At 36.5% G+C, this 25,227-nt stretch overlaps 1 protein-coding gene across 1 annotated transcript in view; it reads left to right on the forward strand.

The window, feature by feature from the left end:
• Positions 1-1,465: 1,465 nt before the first annotated feature.
• LOC108724552 (pair-rule protein odd-paired) overlaps positions 1,466-25,227 on the forward strand; it is a 34,586-nt gene continuing 10,824 nt past the window's right edge. The window contains 2 exon segments of the mRNA XM_018450989.1: positions 1,466-2,224; positions 2,226-2,548. Coding sequence (XP_018306491.1) covers positions 1,614-2,224; positions 2,226-2,548 — 934 coding nt within the window. The 5' untranslated portion in view covers positions 1,466-1,613.

Raw genomic sequence — 25,227 nt, forward strand, 5'->3', positions numbered from 1 at the left:
GCGATGATTACATTACATGTGCGCACGCGAAAGTAAAATACATACGTATTTAAAGTGAACAATAATATAACGAATGGAAAGAGAATAAATGAGTGTTGTTTCTGTCTACGTCTTGTGTGAACCTTCTTTGATAAATAAGAAAACAAATAGCGGATAGATCCGCCTGGAACTACAGCTTTATGAATTTTAGCAGATTCATGTATATAATTCTAATATTAAAAAATTTAAATATCTTTAAATTCAATATCATTATAAAATTTCTATACAATATTGTTTTTAAAACAACGATAAATCAATATTATTGCAAGTATAACTGTCGTCTTATCTTAATCAGATTTCATCCGCTCGTATACATGGCATTTATTCTCAGGCCTCGATTGTGTCGTGAATTATTGCGTATCTATCGTCGACTATTGCACGATAATCTAACGTTTTAACAGCTAAAATAGAAAAAAATCTCGGAAATTGATGTATAAAGTCTCTATATAGTTAGAGGTTTCACATGACATTTATGTATCAAAAGACAAGAGGGTAGTTCTTCGTACAACGTGCATAAAATCGCGGAACGTCACTGCGCGACGTTTTCAAACTACAGGGCGTGAACCGCGTGCAGAATCTCGACATGCGCCTTGATAGGCGCAACGCCTATCCGCCCGTGGTAAATTAACGGGCCCCTCCTCATACGGTGGCCTCCAATGAGTAGCGATGCCCTTGGCGCCAATGGTACGCTGGTACCGCCAGGATAAGTTCACCAGTAGTAGGGACCACGGCTTACACTCGTGCCGTCAGAACGGTTCAGTAGGGGTAGAAGGCGGTCTTAACCACGGTGGGGCGGCGAAACATCAGGTTGGACAATGCACGGTGGTTAAGCTACGGTAGAACGAGGAGGGAACGAGAAACGCGCGCGGCTCGCAGAGAAAGAAGGGGAATCTACCGGACTCCGAAATCAGACGCGCGTTGCCTCGGTGGGAGTCCTTTACTTTCAGTCCCGCTGTGAACGCAGCAAGGAGCACTACGTGTGTTTCATCCTCACCGCACGACGCACCCGGGACGCCGTCGATTGTCATCGCGTTGTTATCGCCACGTTGTCACTGAGGAAGATATTGTGTTTATTTCCCAAAAACGCGTAACATGGTTGCGCGGATGTGACGGAAAACAGATGATTGATCGTTGACAATCGTCGCGTATTCCGCGAGTCATCTAAAAGTGTTGTAATTCGCACGTGACAAATGTATCTTTACGCGGGTTCGTGATGTTATACGTGAAACGTGAGATCGCTCGTTAATCGGAACAGAATGGGACTTGTTTTGACATGGAAATATGAATATTACGAGATATGGATTTTACGAAAGCTTAGAATGGGCAAATTGGTAAGACCAGTGATTCTAGAATGAAGTGTATCGTGGCCTGTATGCTTTTTATGTCAAATACACGTTTATGCACTATTCAATTATAGTTAAAAAATATCCCGGTCCATAGTCCTTAAGATAGGGAATCAAATCCAACGACGTCGAAGATGTATCAAACATCTCCTGACGACGCGACCTGAGTCATATCGTCGTAAACAAAGTTCTTGGTGCTACTTTTGAAGTCAACGTACGCCAGTCACGATAATGAGTTTCCTAGAGGGTATGCCACCCCACCCGCATCATATCGTCAATCTGGGTATCAAGCTATCACCCGGAGGTGGCGGGGCAACCGGTGGATTAACAGATCCTGGTGTTAATGTTCAGCCATCTCCGGGGACAGAAGCACCGTCCCAACAACATCACCACTTTCATCCTCAAAGTTATCCGCCGCATCATCCTCACACGGCTCCTCATATGGCTCCTCATATGAGCCATCACATGGGTCATCATCCTAGTTACGCGCGCGAGTTTATCCTTCGACGAGAACATGAAATAGCAACGGCAAGTCCTACCACTCCCGAAAGTGGTGGACTAGGCCTCTTCACGCCGCTGCATCACGATGGTACAGCTGCGACGATGCAGCAATTTCCTCACCATCCCAGTCAACATCCACTAGCCGCTACTCACTATCCTGGGCACTATCCTCAGGACACCAGACCGCTACCTTCTCATCACCAATTCATCGGCTCACCGCACATGACGCCGGCCGCTATCCATCACCAGCAACATCCGGCTATGAACCATCCAAGTCATCACAGCGCCTTCTACAAATTCATTCCGAGGCCTAACGGCGCCGGCGGCGTCGGCGGCAGCCCACCGCGAGACTACCTGCATGTGGATAGACCAAGATCCAACGTTACCAGAAAATGGAAGAAAACTCTGCGGCAAAATCTTTAATAACCTTACCGACATCGTGTCGCATCTGACAGTGGACCACGTGGGCGGACCCGAGTGCACAACGCACGCGTGCTTCTGGCAGGGTTGCGCGCGTAACGGTAAGGCCTTCAAGGCCAAGTACAAACTCGTGAATCATATACGAGTGCACACCGGGGAGAAACCGTTCTCGTGTCCGTTTCAAAACTGCGGCAAAGTCTTTGCCAGATCGGAGAATCTCAAGATACACAAGAGAACACACACTGGTGAGTACTGTTATTATCCTTTACTACTTTTTTCGCTTCTCGCTTAAACTACGGTCCCTTTTCCTCAGCAGATTTTATTGACCTCGTTAACTCAGCTTTATCATCATATAACTTTATGGCGCATACAACGACTTTTGTACAGTAGAAACTGACTGACATCCGCAATGTTGATGTCGAATGTCGAAATATAATTAGTCTCACAGATTTTATCTGCGCGAGACATAAAAAAAACGCAGCATAAAACAGTTTTCGTTTTCGTTCTTTCGGATTCCGACCCTAAGAATTTTTCGGATCCCATCAGCGTGACGCGTTCACGATCTAGATGCGTAGGTTACTCTCACAGATTTGAATCGGAATCTCGGATGACCTTTCCACGAACCGATTCTTCTTGCCGTCTAGAGAGCCGTATTAGCTCCGTTTTCGAGATCTGCCACAAACCGTCAAATCGCATAAATTATATCCATGTAAGCCAGCTTCTTCTTCGTGGCATGAGTCACTTTCAAATCTCGCCGGAACTCGGCCGAGCGTGAGAATGATTAATACGGGAACCGACCGTTTATTACTTCGTGAATTTATTACGTCGTGAAGAAGACTACTCGGACAAAGAGGGGAGATTTTCTATGTCATTAGCTTAGTTTCGATTTCCGTCAAGCGAGATCGTGCGCGGAGCTTACTGTTAGAATCGCATAAATAATCCTGTGAGGAAAATTAGTATCGCCGTGTCTTTTACTCTTTATCCTGCGACCTTTTTATTCTTTTTTTCCGTTCGCTTGTCTCATCCACGAGACGCCCCCGGCGCCTTGAGTCGTTTCAATATAATCAACCGGCTGTTTATGATGACAAGAATTTTTCGGAGCGCAATTAAGAAATTACCAGGCCATATATCGTGTCGTTTTATGCCTACGGCGCGGTGGACATTGTATTTACATATTTATTCGTCAGACGAACGTTCCATTGGCCGATGCGACGGCTAAACGCTAGGCGTTAGTCGTGTTGTTGGACCTGCTGCTGTTAGCGAATTCCTTTCTAAAATTATTAATTTCGTTATGTAGTTTGTTTTCCATGACATTTGTCTTTCTTTTATTTTAATTATTTTACAATGATCTAAGTAGGAAATAGACAAGAAATATCCAGTTGCTGATTATTTTCTGGTTATGTTCTTGTTATTTTTATTTGAGAGGTTGTAACACCGTCATAGAGGATATTTAAATAATTAAAATGCATAAATACATAAATCATAGGGATTTATATTATATTATTACTCACTTTTAAAGAACAAATCGGAAAAAAATTACGTTGTCTTCGTTAATAGCCGATAAAACATTTCATTATAATTATTAATTCAATATATGATAGTAATCTTATCTAAGATTATCTATAAAAAATAAGAAATTATACATGTCTATATTTTTTTTAATTGGTGTAAACAATTGTGATAATTACAAGCTGTAAACCAAAGTAATATACTCTCTAAAAGTGAATCTGTGTATTGTTACTGAAAAACAGTAAATATTCGCTGATGATTACATCAATTATGAGTGTAGCACTGAAGTCATGATTAAGAGTAACTATAGATTATTCTGTTTTATGTTCTAATCGCTTACTTTTTATCTATCTTTTGTGTATATATTAAATAAAACATAAATTCACAAATTAAACGCAGATATCTGTATGAATATCATAATGTATAATAAAAAAAATATTTTATCAATAGTATAATATAGTAATAATATAACAGTATTTTTTGTTGGTTGCTCTTTTGATATTTATTTAGATATAATTTATATATATAAAACTTTAATTCAATCTAACTTAATTTATGCCCTTAATTAAAATTTAAAAAAAATTTTAATTAAGAAAAATAAAATAAATAAAATATATTCATAAAATATCAGATATTATTATAAAACTCTTGGCTAACTCAAAGAAATCTATCAACCCCTTCGCGTAATTTAGAAACACGTGCGGTAATACGTCGGATATGTATATTATTTTGCGCGCACCCACCCGCTCTTAATGACTTTTAATAATGAAATCGCACAGGGGGTGTACGCATCCAGGATCCCACTAACAGTCGCAGGTGCCCGTATTTTCGTTCACACGATGCGAATTCGTGCGCTCATCGTCATACCCACCCCGTATGCTGGGAGCAGTATATCACGTGTGATTAAATTTCGTTTTCATTTATAACAAACGCCACCCTTCCGACGCCATTGTAGAATGTGAGCTCTCTCTCCCGTGGCCCCCTCTCTCAACGGTACAGTTGACACTTTGGGACGCCCAGATCGACATTGTGCCACCCTCTGTCGCAGATTGGGATATATATTGTTATAACAACTATTGTACTCTACTTGAAAGCTTAGAAGTTCATACCAGAGTAAACATTCGATAAAATCAAGTTTTATTTGTATTTTTCTAAAGATTTATGTCTTGGAAACAGTATCTTAAAATTTTGAATCTATATCTGTGAAGTATTTTCGGAGCAGGAAGAAAACAATACTAATATATCGGTAAATTTTATATATGTATATACGTTTCATTCATTTTATATATTTTTTTATTATATTTGAAAAATTATGTATCAACGATTTCTATATTTAATAAAGGTCTACCAAGAATTCTGCGCCATATCTTTAATCTGATTGATTTTCTAATTATACTTTATAATATAATAATAAAAAGAAATAATAAATTCGCTAAAGTGAAATGATCCCTAAAAATGACCATCGACAAATCGAGCAAATTAATAAAAAAGATCTTATGAATAAGAAATGATTAAATTAATATGAGTGTATTAATTCAAAGAAAATCAATTAGTATGCAATCCGTCATACAAAGTTTTTTTTGCAAAATGATAATAAAATAAATTCAAAACGATTTAAATGCATTTATTTTGAAATTTGTTTGGAAAATAACATCAAATAAAATTATATTGCTGCAAAATTCAATATGTTTTATTGTGTACTTTTAGGCAGTAATAATAATTTTTTTTACAATACAAATCAAACACAAAACTAATATCAATGACTAACAAAAAAATTATGAAATTTTACATATCATATGGTTTTCAATGCAAACTATATAATCAAGTTTTTCTCGAGATAATACTTTTCAGAAACGATGACGCTGAGATAAATAAGATATTTTACAATCAAATTATTACAAATTTGGTATGCATATTCTTATTAAATATTGTCTATTTAATTACACAAAAGTTTCTTTTGCATAAAATATTTAGTTTTGTTTTATCGATGAAATAATAGCCTGCATCCATTTCATGAAATTTTAATTTTTTAATTTTCAAAAATATGCCACACTTGCTATTTCAATAAATTACATATTTTCTCTATGTAAAGATTTAATTATAAATATAAATTAAAAAGAGTATTCGTGTTTTTGTAAAATACAAATACAAGATATTTCTTCAAACGTTGGCACCAAGACATAAACCGTGTAAACCTTTATTTGAAACGATTAAAAGCGCCGAGATGAATGAACTCATTTCTACGTGCGTACGCGGCAACGACAACCCTCATGCGACTCCCTTATCGAGATAAATTAGCTTTTTCAAGAAATGATCCTCGATCCATGCACGGCTTCACGCATTGTTTTCGCACATTGCTTGTGAACGCGCGCGTATATACGCATCACGCCTCTTTATTACGCCTCCTTTTTTCCCTGCTCTTCTCGCTTCTTCTATTTGGAATACGTAAATGCGATTTGGCAGCACCATTCTGTCATTCTCACAAACGGTACCGTAAATATTTTTCTCTTGTGTATATTCCACACATATTCCTCTATTGTTTTGTTCAAACGAAGTGAAACGAATTTAAATGCGCATAATTCGGAATTATCTGGAAAATTATTGCTTGACATTATAAAATGTAAATTGTGCATCCATGCATAAACAACATATGTATTATGTAAACAACATATATATATATATATATAAACAAAATTCTTTTTAAAAAACTGAGATTTTTCTATTTCTTTTTTTTCCATTTACTTAATATAAATCGCTAACAAATAACTATTATATATATTAATTATTGTTCAAACTGAGCGAAAATATTGTGCATACATGTCTTCTTCTTATAATAAATAGTACATATTAATTGTCACAATTCAATAGGTACTACATAGGAATACACAATAGAGAAAAATAATTGAACATAATTCGGAACGAAAAGATGCATTCAAAGCAGCACTAAAAACAGCGAGAAAAGAGAGGCATGCATAGATAATTAATAAATGAAAAAGTTACTGCATTCATACGAGAAAGACGCGTGATCCAAAATAATTAATAGTACGTCACATACAATAAAATAATTAAATAAGTAATATAAATTGCGAAAGTTTAATATTCAACTGTTATCAATAACTAATATTTATTACATATGTACTTGCAATGGATATTAGGTACAAATAATTATATTTTATCAAACATTTATATCTGTTTCAATTATTACATTAGTGGAGCATTAATTCATAATTCATAATATTTTTCTTATAATTTTATCCCTTTCAATTATTAATTATTATCAATTTTTTTCTCCACAGGAGAGAAAATATTTTAAACTATCTTATAATCAGCTTCAACTTATCCTCTATACACACATAAATAGATTATCCTTGTATAACATTCAGAAATAATCGTTTTTGCGTATATAGAGAGCATTATATTATAATTATATTATCATAATGTGTCAATATCGTGCTTTAACATCATAAAGATCCCAAGCGCAAATAGCCTGCAAGTACGGGACTTGGTGACGTTGCATTTAACGATGATCGATGGAACGCAACATCCATTAGCATAGAAATGATTTCGAGTCGCGGCATCGGAACGTCAATCCATCGTAACTGTACGACAATACGGCGAATTGAGGCGGACTAAAAATATTGCCGCTTATTGTGGACACACATAAACGTGAAGAACGAATATAGAAAAAGTAAGAAACTGCGGTAACCGGTCACAATCTGTTCGTCGCGCGATTGGAAAATAAAGCGCGCGCTGTCAAATCATTCTCTTCCCGTGGACGATCTGTTCTATTAATCTGCAGATGCGACCTGGTGGAACGGCGTCGGTCATTAGGATAAATCGATATGCATTTTAAAGCAGCTTATAGGAAGAGCTCTCCTCCCCTCTTTTCCGCAGCAGAGAATATGACAAACAGGCGGAAGGGGAGAGGATGGAAAAAAAAATGCAAAGAATAGTGTTACGCGTGAAACCGATTTTGCGTGTGCGTGGAACGGGCAGCAACGATTGGTCAAATCGACAATGGATCCTATGGCTTGTATGCCATTGGTCAGGATTTTCGGAGGGTTAGATGGCAAAGAATAGGGGGATGATACGGGATGAGTCGTCCACGAAGGGACGTGGGGAATAAGCGTTAAGTAGGGGGCGAACCACCGTGTCGAGAAAGGGCCATACGTGCAGGCGAGTAAATGGCTACTTATTCAAGCTGCGACACAACTCGCTTATGAAAGAAAATACGCGAACCGGTTCCGCTAATCCCTTAATTGTCGCCAGTGATGATAAACAGAGCGGCGAAAAGCTCGCTGGTCCTAATCGCCGATTTTTTTTGGGGTGTCACTTTTCGAATGTTTCGACTTTTTTTTAATGCAAATGCGACGAGCCATTCTGCCATGAATACTCCTTTGAAATATTTTATTATCGACAAAATGTCGATATATCTTACGCAGTAAGTAAAAAATTATTTTATACTTATGTTGAAAATGATCCAATCAAGTCCTTGTTAAAATTTTGTATTGAATTTTGAATATTTGAATATTAATTTAACACAATTTATGAGCAAGTGGATAAATGACATAAAATGATGTTTTAAAACGTAAATTATAAAACAAATGAATAAAATATGTATTAATTTAACATATCAAAATGTTAATTTTACTGAAAAAATATGCTTCCACAATTTGCTTACAAATTGTATCAATATTACTTTTTTTATATTAATTTTTTTTACATAATATTTGTGTTACTTCCTAACATATTAATCTTGTGTTAAATTAACACAAAAATTTAAGTTACTACTGCTTAGGATACACGAAATTAAATTTAATACAAATTTTCCAACTGTGTATAATTCTGTCTTTAATTTGTCTTTTCTAGCAGAAGCAAAATTTCATTCTCACATTTCTTTTTCATTTTTACTCGAATTTCAATTTGAAGCTTTTAACATTTGAGTTATAAAAAATTGGTAACATAATAGAGATATTGAAAAGTAATCCTGTATTTTTCCATATCTTTTAAAAGTCTAAAATAGTAAAAAAAAACTCACTGGACAAGAAAAATAGATTCTAAACGGAAGAAATAAAAATATTGAAAACGTCTCTTAATTTTTCTCGTTGTCTTGGAATCCTGAAATTTATCTGCGTAATACTGACATGTAGACCTGAATGATGTTGAAATCATTAATCATTAATCATTGTGTGTTTTGTTCAAATGTTTGTGAAAACATCAGGATTGTTTTTATTTTATACGCACGCGTACACCTTAGTGCGACGTATGATATCGTCGAGAACCGCTACTATTTTACCGGAAGTCACGTCGTCTCTGAAATGACTCCAGTAGAGTTACTAATCCGGAGGAGTTACCGATCATTGCCATGCCGTGAGTTAGCCTGTACTATGTACAGGTAATTACGGCCTTTCAGGCGCGGAAAGGCCAGTATACTTTCATATTTTTGCGTCATCGGGACACGACATGGAGAGGGTGTAAAGCCTGGAAGACGCGACGTCGGAAGAGTGGTAGCTAGTGGGTTCGCTCGTGTTCGCCTCGTGGAATGCCGAGAGTACGAAGGATGCGTCTCTCGACGAAGACGGTGGAAGGACCGAGAAGAGACGGATCGGATAAAGAGACCACGAGAAATTATGAAAAGAGAAGTACGGGGCCACACGAGGAGCGTTGTCCGAAGCGCGAGACGATATTTGCTCAAGCGGAGTGCCGCCGGCTGGAAATCGACGGCGATCGACAACGCTGTATGCCGAGTGTATTTGTACGTATAATAACCAACGATGGTTCGGAAGTTTTCAACGAATGATGAATTATAAGGTCGAACGAATTCGAATCGAAGGGGGAGCAGTGGAAATTTGTCGAGACGAATGCAAGTATCCATTCATCGCATCACACAAGATCAGTATTACATTGAGTATTATCTTGATAAAATCTAATCTGATATCTAAACTTTGAGATCGAATAGAGAACATTAGAAATTGAAAATTGCCAATCCAATATCGAAATTTCTACAAAAGTCAAAGTGCGAAAAAGCAGTCATATATATGTACAGAACTTTTTCTTGTTGTACATTTATAACCGATAACAAAAAGATTAAGAAATTTAATGAAAGAAGGGAACTTGAGCTAAAGAAAAACTTAATTTTAGGAAACTTGATATAATTCTTAAAGTAACTTCATTAAGTTCTTAGGAAGTTCTTATACTGAAAGAAATATTTTTGGTGTGAGTTATAAATTTACTTTATAACTTACAAACACTTCCTTATTTTTTAATATAAAAATTGTGTTGTTTTAATCAAAATTTGGTTAGCATATCAACAAAATAAATGGTTATTCATACTAATCATTTCTCTCAGTGTAGAAAGTTTATTAAATTCTTAGGAAGAGACCTTAAAGATACTTAGCTTAAGTTAAATTAAGTCTTTAAATTAAGATTTTTTAGCTTAAGTTCTCCTTCCTAAGAACTTTATTAAGTTACCTTAAGAATTAAATCAAGGAAGCTTAATGATGGGTTAAGCAGTGCCAGTATATCACTGCGTCTGACTCTGGATTTACTACAAAACCATCAAACTACAACTAACCTGCAAAACCAAGTTTGGAGACATCTCTCTACACATAGATCTCAGTTCTATCCGCCTTGAAACGACAGCGTGATCAGTGCCGAAAAAACTGATTATACAATGGATTAAGCGTGAATTTCGCTTTAACCTCAATGAAATGTTTATGGGATATCAACGAAAGCATGAGTCAATTCATAACGCTGTGCTATGTGCGCAAAATTAATAGACCGCAAAAAAAAACTTTTTTAAGTGTGATTTCGCGAAAGAATCCTTTCGGAATTTATGCATTTTGCGTAACAATACCAAGACATATTTCTAGGAACGATGACAGCCAGCATTGCGCCGAGGTCAGACAGAGAAACGATGCGGGCACGAGATTATCGTATCGACGACTTATCGGAATCTTTCTGTCGGGAAGATCGATCGGAACGACCAGCCAACGCACACCTCGATCAAATCGAGAAATTCGATTTAGAGATAACGCGCATCGTGAAATCGGACCGCAATCCTCCAGACGGCTGCGGTTGACAGATATATACAATTCTGCGATATTTCTCGAGAATGCCAGACGAAGATCGATAGATCGTCCCGTATCTCCAACGCCATTGCCAACGAAAGCTCGAAATAAAAAAACGTCGGAAATTTGGTAAGACATATCGATTTGAACTAAAAATCGTGCCGGATCTCTCCTTCATATAAAAAAATCTCCAATATTAATGAACTTGAATTAAAATTTGAAATTAATTTTGTTTACAACAGCAAGAGCTTGATGTTTTCTTAAAAGAAAGATTTATAGTAAAAACACATGTTAATGCTGCCAGATAGGATCATTATCTTATGCTCGATCGCAGTAATATCATGTTCTTTTTACGCATTACAAAGTGAATCGTAAAGTATCGCCGCGCCGGTACGGCAAATAACGCGGAAAAGTCCCATGGACAAGTTCGTGGGTCGATAAGGGCGAGACAGTCCGCGCCTGCACCTCGAAAAGCAACCGCCAATAAAAAACCACCCCACGTTCCTGTTTATACCACGCGCTTTGTTACTTGACCGCCCACACTTTCATCGATCGCTCGACACGACGCGCTCGCTCATCTTTTGACAGCGTGAAATATAAGGCGAGAGGCGCGAAGACGAAACTCGGAATATTCCCGTTATTTTTATATATCGAGGAACGAATCACCATTGGAGATAGTAATTGAGCGGATCACGATAAATCGACGTTATCTGCTACGCGCGCACAATACGGAGGATTAATCGGTGAAAATTGAAACTACCTCTCATTTCTCATGTCAAGATAGTTGTATTATTAGAACAGCAGTTTACGCTGTATATAATAAGAATAGATTACACGATAACTTAGGATATTGAATATATTTAGGTAACACGAGATTATAGTTGAAGTATCATGAATGTTAAAAATATTAAAAAATTACTTTACATAATATTTATTAATTTTAATTATTATGATTATTTATAAGATTTGTAGACTTCTGTTAAAAGATCTCATTTATTTATTCGTAAATTTTGGTGTTCCTATAGAATACATTCTTCGAGTCGAATCTTATATTTATTATGATACATATATTGACAAACTGTTCTTTCAAATTCGCGACAAATATCTCATGAAATATTCATTGTTTTCAAATAAATCTGATCAAATTTAGAGGACAAATAGACCAAACAAAGTCCAGAATAAGGCCGTAAGAATGAACGTGCATAAAGTGTTATTTATAAATATTGGAGATTGTCAACTAATCTTATATCAGTCGAGGAATCTACGATATGAGCTTAATTTTTCGTAAATATCCTTTACTGAAATCTAATACTTGCCAACACTGAAAGGCAGTAATTAATTACTTATTTTAAGTAGATATTAAAAGCACTATCGTTTTAGTACATGAAATAAGTAATTAATTACTGTCTTACAGTAATAAAATGACCAGTATTAAATTTTTGTAAGGGATGTACATGTAAATTGTATGATTACATTAATGTCTCTCAGTAAAAATCTGAAATCATTCCGATATGAATCTCTAATAATAAAATATCTCTGTATATTTTGCATCTTAAATATCCTATTATATAATGAAACCTCTGAATCTAGATATCTCTGTGGTCATATTCTAAGTTTTATCGCAAATATAATTCAGCGTATTGAATCAGTAGGCCTGATTTACGAGCATTTTCTCTCTCACCTCAGATTATGAGGGTTCGATGCTGAAACACTTATCTCACTCGCGAAACTGATTTAGACAGAAAGATTTGTTGCAAAAGTGGCGCGCGCCCGGTCGTCAGGTCGTCTTTTAGTCATAGCCTCCGGCATTCTCTCACCTACGAAAGCTCTAACGATCTCGGCTATATGGTCCAGTGAGGGTGCCGAAAGCGCGCCCTTAACCCGTCAATTTAGTTCGCAACGGTCTATAAAAATTGTATAACTCATTTCCTACGCGCGCAGAGAAACTCAGAAAAATAAAAAGAGTAATCAAATAACGTGAATATGCCAGCAGTTTTATATAGCTGATACAATTCGAACTGCTTTCAAAGTAATGAAGATTCTAACTTAAGAATTTTGCACGTAGATTCTTGAAAAAATTGTAATAAATACATAATAATCTTTATCTATTTATTTGTTATTATTATTAGTAAAAACATATAATTATGCAGAATGTTTTTAAACAAGTAAAATGTAATGACGCGCATTAAGTTGTTTTAAAGCTCCGTACTTTATTAAACGATTTTTCATAAATTAATTTTATATAATAATATTAATATTTCATATTAAAACAATTATTTAAAATGTCAGTTTCTTTAACTTATTTGTCTGTTAAATAACTTCTGTCTTTCTAAGCGTATATAGACGATCAATTATTTAAAATAAACATTTTATGCATTCTAATAGAGTATTGAACATTGAGAATTGAGTGGTGACGTGTTTACGCAGACAAAGTCTGTCTCTATAATAGTTCATCGGAAACGAGTGTTGATACGAGTAATAGTGCACCTCGACTTTGACAGATAGTCAATAAAGATCGGAACAACAGAATCAGCTTGAAGAATGAAAACCGAACACCACCATTAAAATGAAACCCGCAATGAAACCTGTTGGTTAATGGAAATTGATATTGTCAATACGGGTATCCGAGTATCGGAATGTAGATACATGTAGCTAATACACTATTAAATTCATAACGTCAGATTATATCCAATTTGAGTCATTTAAATCATTTATATAGGTCATTACTGCTCGCATTCTATATGTCGTTAATTTAACTAAAACAATGCAATTAAATAATTTAATTCAAGAAAATATAGTAAATTAGACTCTCTCTCAAATTTAACTTATTATTTACTAAGTGAATATAGAAATATACGTTAATATAGAAGTTATTTACTTTAAAATTAATTACAAAAACGGATTAATTTACATTTTAATGCACATAAAAGTTAGAGATAACAAATGTTACTTAACTCAAAGGATCGGGCTACTATTAGTCTTTTAATATCTAATACTGAAAAAAATGTCTGGTTGGATTAATTGGAATTCTGGTTGAAAATGGTCGACGGATCATGCATAATTTTTTGGTTAAATCTACAAGAATTCTAATCAGGAGACACGGTAGTGTCTCGGCGCTAAGCCAAGCGCAGCGATTGAAATAACAGGAATTCTGATTATAATCAGAATTATCTAGTTCTTCCATTTTTAATTAGATATTTTTCTCACATCAGTGTAGTGTAGATATAGCACTAGGAAAAATCGAACGGCACGCGAGTGGCTTCCCCAAAAACACAACCGGTTAATTACCTCTCCTAAACGCACGCGTGCCTACTCTTTGACGATAGACGCTGATAATGGCTGGTCTCTTGATCACTCAGCTGAAAAAATAACGAGGCGCCGCGCTTCCTTTCCCTCAACTACGTACGATCATTAATGCAAGCACAAAACTGCTTCCATCATTAATGTCTTGTTTATATCTGAATTCGATAATTTAATATCGCTTATTTTGTAACATACAATAAGAAAATTTATAAATTAATTTTATTTTTTTCTACTCGTTTTCCACTCGAGATGCCTAAAAGTTTATGTTGTTCTGAGATTTGATTCTCGATTTTTGTAATTTTTATGAACAGAAAAAATTCTTTTGAATTTATCAAGTCATTTGAATTTATCGGTCATTGTTGAATAGATATTTTAGATTAACTGATTGATACTAATTTATTTACATTTGAATTGGCAATTAATATATATTATATATTCATGTACAATATGCATTTCTGAAGAATTCACAATGTGATAAACAGGTTTCTCGTTAACATTGTAGTTTGATGGAAACTCTTTTGAAAACGTAATTGCCAACTAACATTAATGTCGCAGCTAACAGGCCTAGAATGTCGCAGTACCTCGTTTGCGATGAAATATTCGCGACACACATTTGCAGTAATTAAAAGCTTTCATCGCAGACATCTCCCGGCGATATTAACGCTCATTAACGTACCGATTATTTTCTCGCGATGATAGTCACGTCCTTCAGAAATCGTTGTAAATCAATCATGCAACACACGATGCAATCTAGCAAATAATAGATAGTCAAAGTAACTACCTCATAATTAAACAACGCACATTTCGCGACAGAAGATGATTGATCAGCGACAAACTTCTTGTGTTTCCGATTACAACTTCCGTAAGAAAACGTACAAATTTCATTATATCTACACATACTATAGTTAAGTAATATACACTTTAAATTCATAATGTCCATGCAATTATACCCAATTTGAGTTACTTTTAATTATTTCTGAAGGTCTTACTCAATATGTCGTTAATTTTATTAAAACACTGGAATTACAAAGTTACTAAAAAAAATGTATTAAATTTGACTCGAATATTTAGTTTATTATTTACTAAATGCATATATTAATTCATAAGTATCTCACGTTGACCAGAAAATTGGATTGATTTATACATTTTGACACACATAAAAGTTAAAAATAATAAAATGTTATTTAACTCAAGAGATTGGATTGCTTTTTTTTATAACAGTGTAGAAACGACGCTGCATGGAATGTCGCGAGAAAGAACTCGAGTACACGTTCGTTTATACAAATGTAAACCAGCGACTGTATGTTACGAATAATTATAGAAATTACCCTTGCATTGCCTTCGATGAATTTGATCGGTGCGAACGTAGCGTATGTACCTGTCTTTCCGGATAAATTACGATCATGCGTTCTGAAATCCTTTGAGGTGTTCCCTCACCAGAAACGTTCAATTTCGCGCCGGTTGACGTAAATGCGTAGGTGCAAAAGCGGGATGAGATATCCCGCGTGCACGGGGCGCTAAAAGAAATCAAACATTTCTGGTTATCTTCCACCGGGGGATGAGCTGTTCGACAAGAAAATAACTCCGCTCTGCTCTTCTGTTCGGAATAAACGCTTCTTTTCGTTCTGTTCTTACTGCCACCCCTCGTCCCCCTTTTCCGTTCTTCGACTGGATATAGATTGGAAGATACGACTCGCGGACCGGGCAAACCGGCACTGTTATAAAATAGTACGGGGGCATTAAGCGCACCGCTAAGCGACTGTATATTATTCTGTTTGTAGCCAGACGTCCGCGGGCTAATGTTGCCATTCTTGAAAAAGTCCGCTGCGCCCCGGCGTTTATTGGCGCCTCCGCTCGCACGTGATATTTTTTCGGCCGCGGGGCCGTCTAATCGGAATCGAATTTATCGTTTAACGCGAAGCGCTGAATGCTGCAGAATGTGTGTATATATTTGTCGGATGATTTAAATACTTCGTTCTCTCGTGCGCACGTGGTATTCTTTGAACGATTACACAGTCGTGGTTTCGCTGATTTATTAAGGAAGATTGAGACATCCAGTACTCGGATCAATTTCAACAAACTGAACTTGATTGGAAGATACGAAGATGTTTTTTTAGCAAATCGCGTTTAACTTTAGCTTGCGTTTTGTAGTTTATTTCATCAACCTATAATGGTAGAATCTCACAAAGACAGAAAGTCTATTTTATTAAGACATAATCTTCATATTTGTAGAAGAAACATTTCAATTAATCAAAACTTTATATATTTTTTTTCGCTTCTACAATTGATACATAAAATAAAAAAAATATTTTTAGTAAACACACAGTTAGCTTTTCTTTAATTTATAGCTTTGGAAGAGAGAGATCATTATATAACTTAGAAATTTTTTCGAAACGCAAAGATGAATTTTACTTATTCTCAAATGAATTTCATGTTAGCAGAATTTGATAAAAAAATCTGTTATTGGAAATATTCGTAATTTATTAGTAGACAGACAACACATATTTAAATTTAAGTTATAAACAAATTAGTTTCATATTGGTTAATGAAACCGTAGCGTGGGAAGAAAGTGAGAAGTATATGTATTTGGGATACCCCGCATATTTAATTATCTTAGGAATCTCCTGGATTCAATTCTCGACTTTATGTCGCAATAAGTGCCGGAGGGTCAAACCGCGTGGAGCGGTCATTAAAGTCTGCTCGCGGACCTACGATCCTCAACGGTAGAGAGCACCAGTAGAAAGCTCTTTATACGGGAGCTGGCATCTCACGATGCGCTTCTTGTTGCGCATCAATGCAAGCGGGTAACCGAAGACGGGGTAAATCACTCCGAGTTTTGCCGCTGGCTGCCGTCATTGGTACGGTAGCCCCCGTCGAAATAATACTAGGTGCTCCTCCCCTGTGCCGCGTACGTTAAAGATGCCATCGTACAATGACGATCATCGAGAAAATATCGAGTGTCCGTAACATTATACTTTCGTGCGTTTAAATGCCGGCGTCGGTGTCGGGGCGTGCGCGCGCGTACACTCAGCTTGTTGGGTGTCAACGAGTGGCGAGCGTGTAAAATCGGCGATGTCTCGTGTGATCGTGAATGCTCCTTGTTCGCCATATGATCCCAAGTTCATCAGGAGTTTACCGAATGCACATGATTAAGTTCGTCACGACGAATAATCTGTTTTCGCAATTTTTTCGTGAATCTGGGTTACTATTGAAGATTTAAAGTCATTTCGATTATGATAAATTCTAATATAATCGGTATCGTGTTTAACATATACATAGCTAACATATAAATAAAATTTGCCAATAATTTGTTACCTACACTTTTGCGAAGAAACGAGACTGTTCTGAAACATTATTGGTAATCTGTGGTTGTAGTTGTGTACACATAGTTTATCTTCGCGCATCCGCGAAATGGGTTTTATAATGCATACGCGCGCGCGTATGCGAATAAGCATATATTCACTCGACACTAATTAGTCGGTCCACGTTAACTAATTGGCTACTCACGCTTTCTCCATTTTCTGCAGCTCTATCTTTCTTATTCTACAATCTTGTCTGTCATTGCGTTCTTGCTTTCTAATTGTGATGATAACACTAGTTTACAGCAAAAAATTACTTTGGACCGGACTACGTGTCTCTTATAGATTTTTGAATGCTGAAAACGATGCCGCAAGCGAAAAAATTCTAGCACGTCAGATTTCCAAGATAATTGAGGTTTAATACGTAAAAAATGGTTTTTTTGACGATATTTGACGATATTTGACTCTGACGAGCTAGAATTTTTTCGCTTACGGCATCGTTTCCAGCATCCAAAAATCTATAAGAGATATGTAGTCCGGTCCAAAGTAATTGAAAAATAATTTTTTTTGTAAACTAGTGTAATCTTCTTCTATTTTGTCCGTTTTAAGATTTTATTTTGCTAATTGATAATATATAAATAAATATATAATTGATATATGCTTTTATAATATAAATATAGTTAATGCAAAGATACAGATAATTTTTGCAACGTCAAAAAAAATATATAACAAAATTATTTAAGTAACCCGACGCCAATTTTTTTTCTCTGGGAAAATGTTATAAGACAGTAAAATATAATACAAAAAATGATACAATAAACATGATACAATAATAAATTTCAATTTTATATTATCTGCCGATAAAATTTAACTGCAGAACTTCGAAGGATTATTTCATCCCTTAAATGAGCAGTCTTTTTTAATGTTGAATAATAATGTATATTTTAAAAAAATATATATATTATTGAAATTGGATAAAATATAAGATTTAGAAGATCATTATTGTCATCACTGCTAATCTTCATCACTAACTCTTTTTCTAACTCTGTATCGAATTACTCCAACCTATCTGAATGCTACCGAACGTCAAAATTTCGCAAAAACTGATGAGCACGTGACGAGATTTCTCCACGAATGATACGTCGACCGAGTCAGAAATCAAGTCGAATCTTCACGAGGAGCTCATTATCATGGCCCGTCACCCTCGTAACGGGTCGCGCAGGTCTACGACGTTTTTCCCACAGTTCTCTCCCGTCAAAACGCGCCGGAGGAACATTGGCGGACGTAGGAGAAGAAGACGAAGAAGGAGGAGAAGGCAGAGGGTCGGTCGGTTGTCTCCGTGGTCCGGTAGAAAAGGTCGAAAAAGAGAGGGGAGATAAATAAAAAAAAAAAGAGAAACGCGGAGGGAGGAAAAAACGAGGAACGAGCAGAGAGGAGCGGAGAAAACAAAACGGAATTGCGGCCTAGCTGCGGTGGATGATTTAGGGGGCGAGGGTCGCGGGTCGAGACCGGGCTCTGGAATGCTGGACCTTCTTCTTCTTCTCCTCTTCGGTCCTCTTTTCTCTCGCAGTCTCGTCTCTTCCTCGCAACGTTCTCTCCTTCTCTCGCATTCACTCCCACTTTGTATCTCTCTGCCATTTCGTCCACGGTGAAATCGTCGTCGTCGAGGAGATGCGGGAGGAGGAGGAAAAGATGATAAGAAACAAGGATAACAGATAGAACATTTACATAGGTCGTTAGTGCGGGCAGATGTAGGGACGCGTTCGCGTATACCTAACAGTGACCGCGTGCCCACCTTGTGCCTCCGGTTCCTGACCGTGAGACTCCACAACTTCGTATGGCGAGATCGACTTCCTATTGTTGCTCGAATTTGTCACCGTTTCGTTTCGTTAACGGCCGTCGCGAATAAACGAGCTCGTAACTCACGCACGTAATAGAGAATCATCCGATTTTTCGTCTCGCTAGCTTGATATAAAGAAAGACGAAATTTTTACGGTATTTAATTCTTTCCAGATTAGAGCATCATTATGTATATTGTTATTCATGCTTATATTAATTTCACGTTGATTGTATACGTAATCAACATCGGACTTGATTCGGGTAATTTTTCTCTTTTCAAAAAATGGATGGAAGCCAAGATTCAGCCAACACATATCTGCTAATGCTGGCAATACGTGTGTGCAAGATTTATCATCGGATATCCTGTCTCTTTCACGTTTGTCGCTCGCTCTAAAATTTTTACCGAACCTACTTTTCGTAGTTAATATTGAAAGACGTATTATATAACACATAATATGACGCATAATATGACACAGTATTTATATACAATATAAATTTTATTCAAGCATCAGCACAATGCTTAAAAATTTTGCTTCAATAGATAATACTTGTAAAAATTTGTCTTAATAGATAAAACTTAGCATTTCATTTACTGTTATAAATAGGTGTGAATCATTTTTTATGCGGCCGATAGGTATATAAGCACTTCGAATTTCTCTTCTAATCTACCGGCAAGATCGGGCAAACCTCCTGTCCCACGGACAGGACTCATGTCGGATTGACCTAAAGGGCCACGTCAAAAATCATACGGATACATGTCTCAGGCCGTTTTGACGTCGGGGTACACCAGCCCCATTTCTTTATTGTAATTTAATTTCGTAACCCGACGCCGTGTACCTCTGGCCAGGGAAATTATCAGGGGTCCGTGTGTGGCACGTTATAATTTTCTCATAAGAAGCTCTGACGAATTGAGTTTCGAACGTCCAAGAATGTCATAATCGAACGTTCCTCTTGAAGAAGAGCTAAGAGTCAAGACCTTTTCACACCAAATGTACGCGAATGAAATTATTCGCCAAAAGTTTTCTCGTCTATGGGGATACAAGTTTCTCTTTTTGATGAAAAAAAGATCAAATTAATATTGCGCGAAAGTTTGTAGCAACATTACACAAGTAATAACTGTGTAAATTGCAACGATGATAAACGTCAAGTGTATTAAGCGTGGTGTAATAATATAAATTTACATCCCACAATCTATAGAAATACTATCGCTATATATCATGTTTTGATTGAACACGCAATTGCTTTATCACTACAAGTTGCTCAGCAATTAAACAGAGTATAATATGCAACCTGCTGTAGGAATAATTTTAACGATAGTATTTCGATGACTAATAAATAATAAATAATAGGCAATATTTTCTTCGAAAATCATGACAATTTACGTATCGCACACTCTAGAATTGTTGAATTTTCTACAGAGTATTTAATTGCCACTTAATAGATGTGCATACAAGAATGTTATGATTATTGCAACCAAATAGCAAGAAATTTTTAATAACTGATCAAAAATTTCTTTAAATAGTAGTCTTTACTAAGAAGGAAAAAATCATGGGGCTATGCATTCCAATATTAAAAGAATGAATAGTAATTCCAATAATATACAATGTATACTATATTTGGAATTTGTATATTTGAAATTTATTATATTACGACTTTTATATAACAGTCAACAATAGAATGTGCATACGTTGCATGTGGAAAAACATTCTGTATTATTCCGTGTGTATTCGCATGAAGATTTAACGCAACCTATCGATCATCGCTATCACAAAAAGGTGTTACCTAAGTTTTTACGCAAATCTAGCAAAATTATCTTTGCGAGACGTAAGTGTGAAAAGTCGTAATAAATAAAATCGCACCGTGAAACGACGTGTATGCACGCTAACGTCGTATCAGCGATAAAAAGGAGGCCTGCGTCAGCGTCACGTGGACGATTGTATAAATAAGAATTATATGTACAAAATATGAAATTTTGCATGAGGGGGACGCGTTGCAGAGAAATAAGTACGCGAAACAAAAAGCGTTCGGAGCATAGATACAAAAAGAGATACTAAAGCTGCGAAGTATTTAACGTGAGCGCATAAAGATCTAATTGCGTGCTCAAAACGAGTGCATAAAGTTGCGGCTGGAAAACCATGAGCTTGGTTTTGCGTTGATAATGCAATAACGAAATATAAAATAAAAGAGGAAGGGTCAAGTATGTGTTGTGTATATTAGATGGGACGCCATAAAAGTTGTTCTCTCGTCTCATCCTTTGCCCATTCTCCTCTCTTTCTCGCTCGCGTTGTTTCATCTTATCTCTTTTTTTTCTGCATTCTCTACTTTTCATTTCTTTCGCGTCTCTCTCCTCTCGCTCTTGGTGCATGTGTATACGTCCGTACGTATACTGAGAGAGGTAAGTTTCGCCAGTCCGCGTTATATTTACGAAGAGCCTCTACCTCTAATGGTTTCGATGCGCTCGGACGCAACGCGTACCTGTCCCGCGCGGAGTGCGTGTGCACGCACGCATGTGTGGAGCGATTCCTCATGCGCGCGTGCGTGTTCGGTGTACACACGCGCGTACGTCCCGATCCTGCGATGCGTGATACAGCGCATAGGGAAGACGAGGGAGGATTCACACATATACACACGCACGGGCCGCACGGGCGTGAATTATGCCTCGCGCGAGATGTCAAATTGCTCGCCATATCATAAAATATACAACTCCGCGCGCTGTGGGAAACATTATGTTCTCTCCCGGTCCTCTTCGCTCCCCCCTGGCCATTCCACCTTCAGCCACCCGGTTGTCCCCACCGTCCACCCTCCCACGAGTCCTTCTCCCTCTTCCCGTTCTCGTCCTCGTTTCTCACCCCCGCGCGGCCGTCATGATTCGCAAATAAATTCGCGCGGCGCACCGCAGTCGTATTAACGTCGAGACGGTTTCGGCGCTCGCTTCCGGAAATTCATTTTTCCCTCGGCTACATAATGTCACCTCGGTGTAATGATGAAACCGTTACATATACGTATATAGAATTCTTTCTATATACATATATACAGGTAAATACAGGTCTAAAAATAATTTTGTTGAACAATCAGAATTTTCATTTTGAACGCTCAATGGACGACACGTAAAATTATTACGACGTGCGATGATTAATTGCCAAATTGAGCAGTATTGTAATATCGAACATGCAGAAAAATCTATTTTTTCTGAAGTACTAAAAAATTTAGCTATAATAGTATCGCATAATTATTTTCAGATCTATATCTAACTAAATTTTTAGATACTTTAATAAAAACTGTTCTTTGTATATATTGTAATATATAACAACATATTTAAATAAAAAAGAGCAACTTGCAAATTATCAGATATGATTTTCAGATTTTTGTGAAAATTTTATTGTTTCATAATAAATGACTGCGATTACATCAGGAATATTTGAAGATAATTTTAATTCTGCTTTTCTTAATTGTCTCGAGAAATTTATACAAATCGTATGTTTATCCAATTACCATATGTTTTTTACGAACACGTATGACACTTCAACCTTAAAAATTATACTTTGAGAAGAGCTACGTCGTCATGTATCCGTCCAATAGCCAAAGCGTAATATACCTGCGACTCACTTTGACCTGATCTGATTTAGCGATCTTTCCGCCACGCCTCACGTCTAATCGCTAAACGAGAGAGAGAGAGAGAGAGAGAGAGATATTTCGGTTCATTAATAAGCCTAAAACTGGCCCACACACGAGAGCAAGTCTTGAAGAGAGTGCTCTGCCGTGCCCAAGATCTCTTTCTCTCTCTCTCTCTCGCTCTCTCGGGACGTTCCGTCCCGCGAGAGGAGAACTGAAGATGAAAGATCCATCGATGATACATAGTGTATCGACGCGAGAAACCGTCGAATCATCGACCGTCAATAAATACCGATCGATCCCGCGCCAGCGTCTATTAATGACTAAACGTCGGCTAACCAAATTAACCGTGACTAAAGCGCGTTTAACTCGGCATTCCTCGTACTCGCGTAACATTGTTTAAACCGCCCCGGTTACCGTACGATAAATCATGATCGTGTACGCGTGATTTCCTCAATGATTTTGCAACCTTATAATGGTATTCTTTAACACAAACTTATTGTGTTGATAAAAAGATTAGCGCTACGTTAATCTTTGATACATTGACTGATACAACGATTTATTCAATTTGCAACGTAGCTTCATGTCGAAACTAAATATACGACATTACACGCAACAACAGAAAAGAAAGAAAATCATTATACCTTAATAGAAATATAATATTCTAAAAATATAGGAACTTTTGTTTTCTTTTATATTTGTGTGTCAATCTTCATTTCGACTGGAATTCATAGTCGTAAATAATTTCCAATCTTTAATTATTTGAGAGCATAATTATAGATCATATTTCAGATTAATATTTTACAGATCTCTATATATTTTACAAATCTGTATTTGTGAAAAATATATTATTATTTATGATTCATATATATATATATATATACATAATCTCAGAGAGAGAGAGAGAGAGAGAGAGAGAGAGAGAGAGAGAGATAGAGAGAGAAATGTAATAATTATTTAAAAAATATCTATCCAAAATATAATTATTTAATAATTTTTATGGACTATAACCATTATATGATTACAGATAGAAGAAATGATGATAACATGATATTAAATGCTCATAAAAAATGCTCCTAGAACATAGAGTTTATCTGAATAAATAATAATTAAAATCTACCATTCATTAATCTAAGATTGTCCAAATAACAAATAATTCATTGAATCAATGTTTTATGAATTAAAAAATATTAGGAGACTCTAATCTTTGAAAAAATTAAATATAGATTAACGAATAATTTCAGAAATTTATGAAACTCTACTTATTCATCAAATCATGATCGACTAAAAATACTGGCCTTAATCTCATCAATATTATTAGTACATATTTATTTAATAAACTCTAAACGAAAAAGAATTTTTCATATGATCGAAGGAAATTCTTTTTTTCTGCATGATGTTTAATGAAATTCCTCCAAGATTACTGCCGTTGCAGCAAGGTTAATGTATCTTCTTACTTGCTCTTTCCCCAGTATTCTCCCTTTCCTCTGCTATCTCTTCGTCCTTATATTCTCTCAAGTATCCGTCGCGCGAGGTTTCCCCACTTAATCCTGTCCGTACGTAAATCATGAACTTCCTTCTCGACGCCTGCAAGGGTACTTGGCAGGACTACCCACGAAAAAAAAGGGGGAAGGAATGAGACAAGAGAGAATGCGGACGAGAGTAAATCGAAACTTTTCTAGAAAACTGCTTTCCTCGTATGAAACTGAAGCTCGTCCGTGGTTTTTCCTTCTATAAATGGATAGGTGAAAGTTACACAAAACGATGTAACCGAAACACTTCATCGATTTACGCCCGCAAAAATCGATCCTTAAGGAGCGAGGTGTGCCCGAAAGAGGAAAAAGCGGTATATTAAATACATGATACAAAGGAGCACGGGATATGGCAAAGAATGGTCCAAAGGCACGAATATGCCTGAAATACTATTGGACAAGAAAAAGAGGCACAGATAGAAGGAGCAGTACCTAAAAATAGCAGTGTATATATACTGCTACTCGAAACACAATTCGTGCCGATTCTCGAAACCCAAAAATGCTAATCCTAACGTTTTCTTTTGACCAAACATCTTTTTTCTCTTTCCATCTTTTACCTTTCCCTCGAGACTCCCTCGCTTTCCAGTTTCGTCGGCTGTCGTGAAAATATTACAAACGTAGACGATCTCTCAGCGATTCGAGACTGCCGTGGAAAGCACCTTTAGGATTCATCGACAGATTCGACGTGGAAAAGCTCCCAGATCGGACAATGGATCTCTAACAAGCCCTCTGTCGCGCATCCATACGTATATTCCTTCCT

This window comes from Mycetomoellerius zeteki, unplaced genomic scaffold (genome assembly GCF_001594055.1).
Source record: "Mycetomoellerius zeteki isolate Tzet28-1 unplaced genomic scaffold, Tzet1.0 scaffold309, whole genome shotgun sequence".
Lineage (NCBI taxonomy): Eukaryota > Metazoa > Arthropoda > Insecta > Hymenoptera > Formicidae > Mycetomoellerius > Mycetomoellerius zeteki.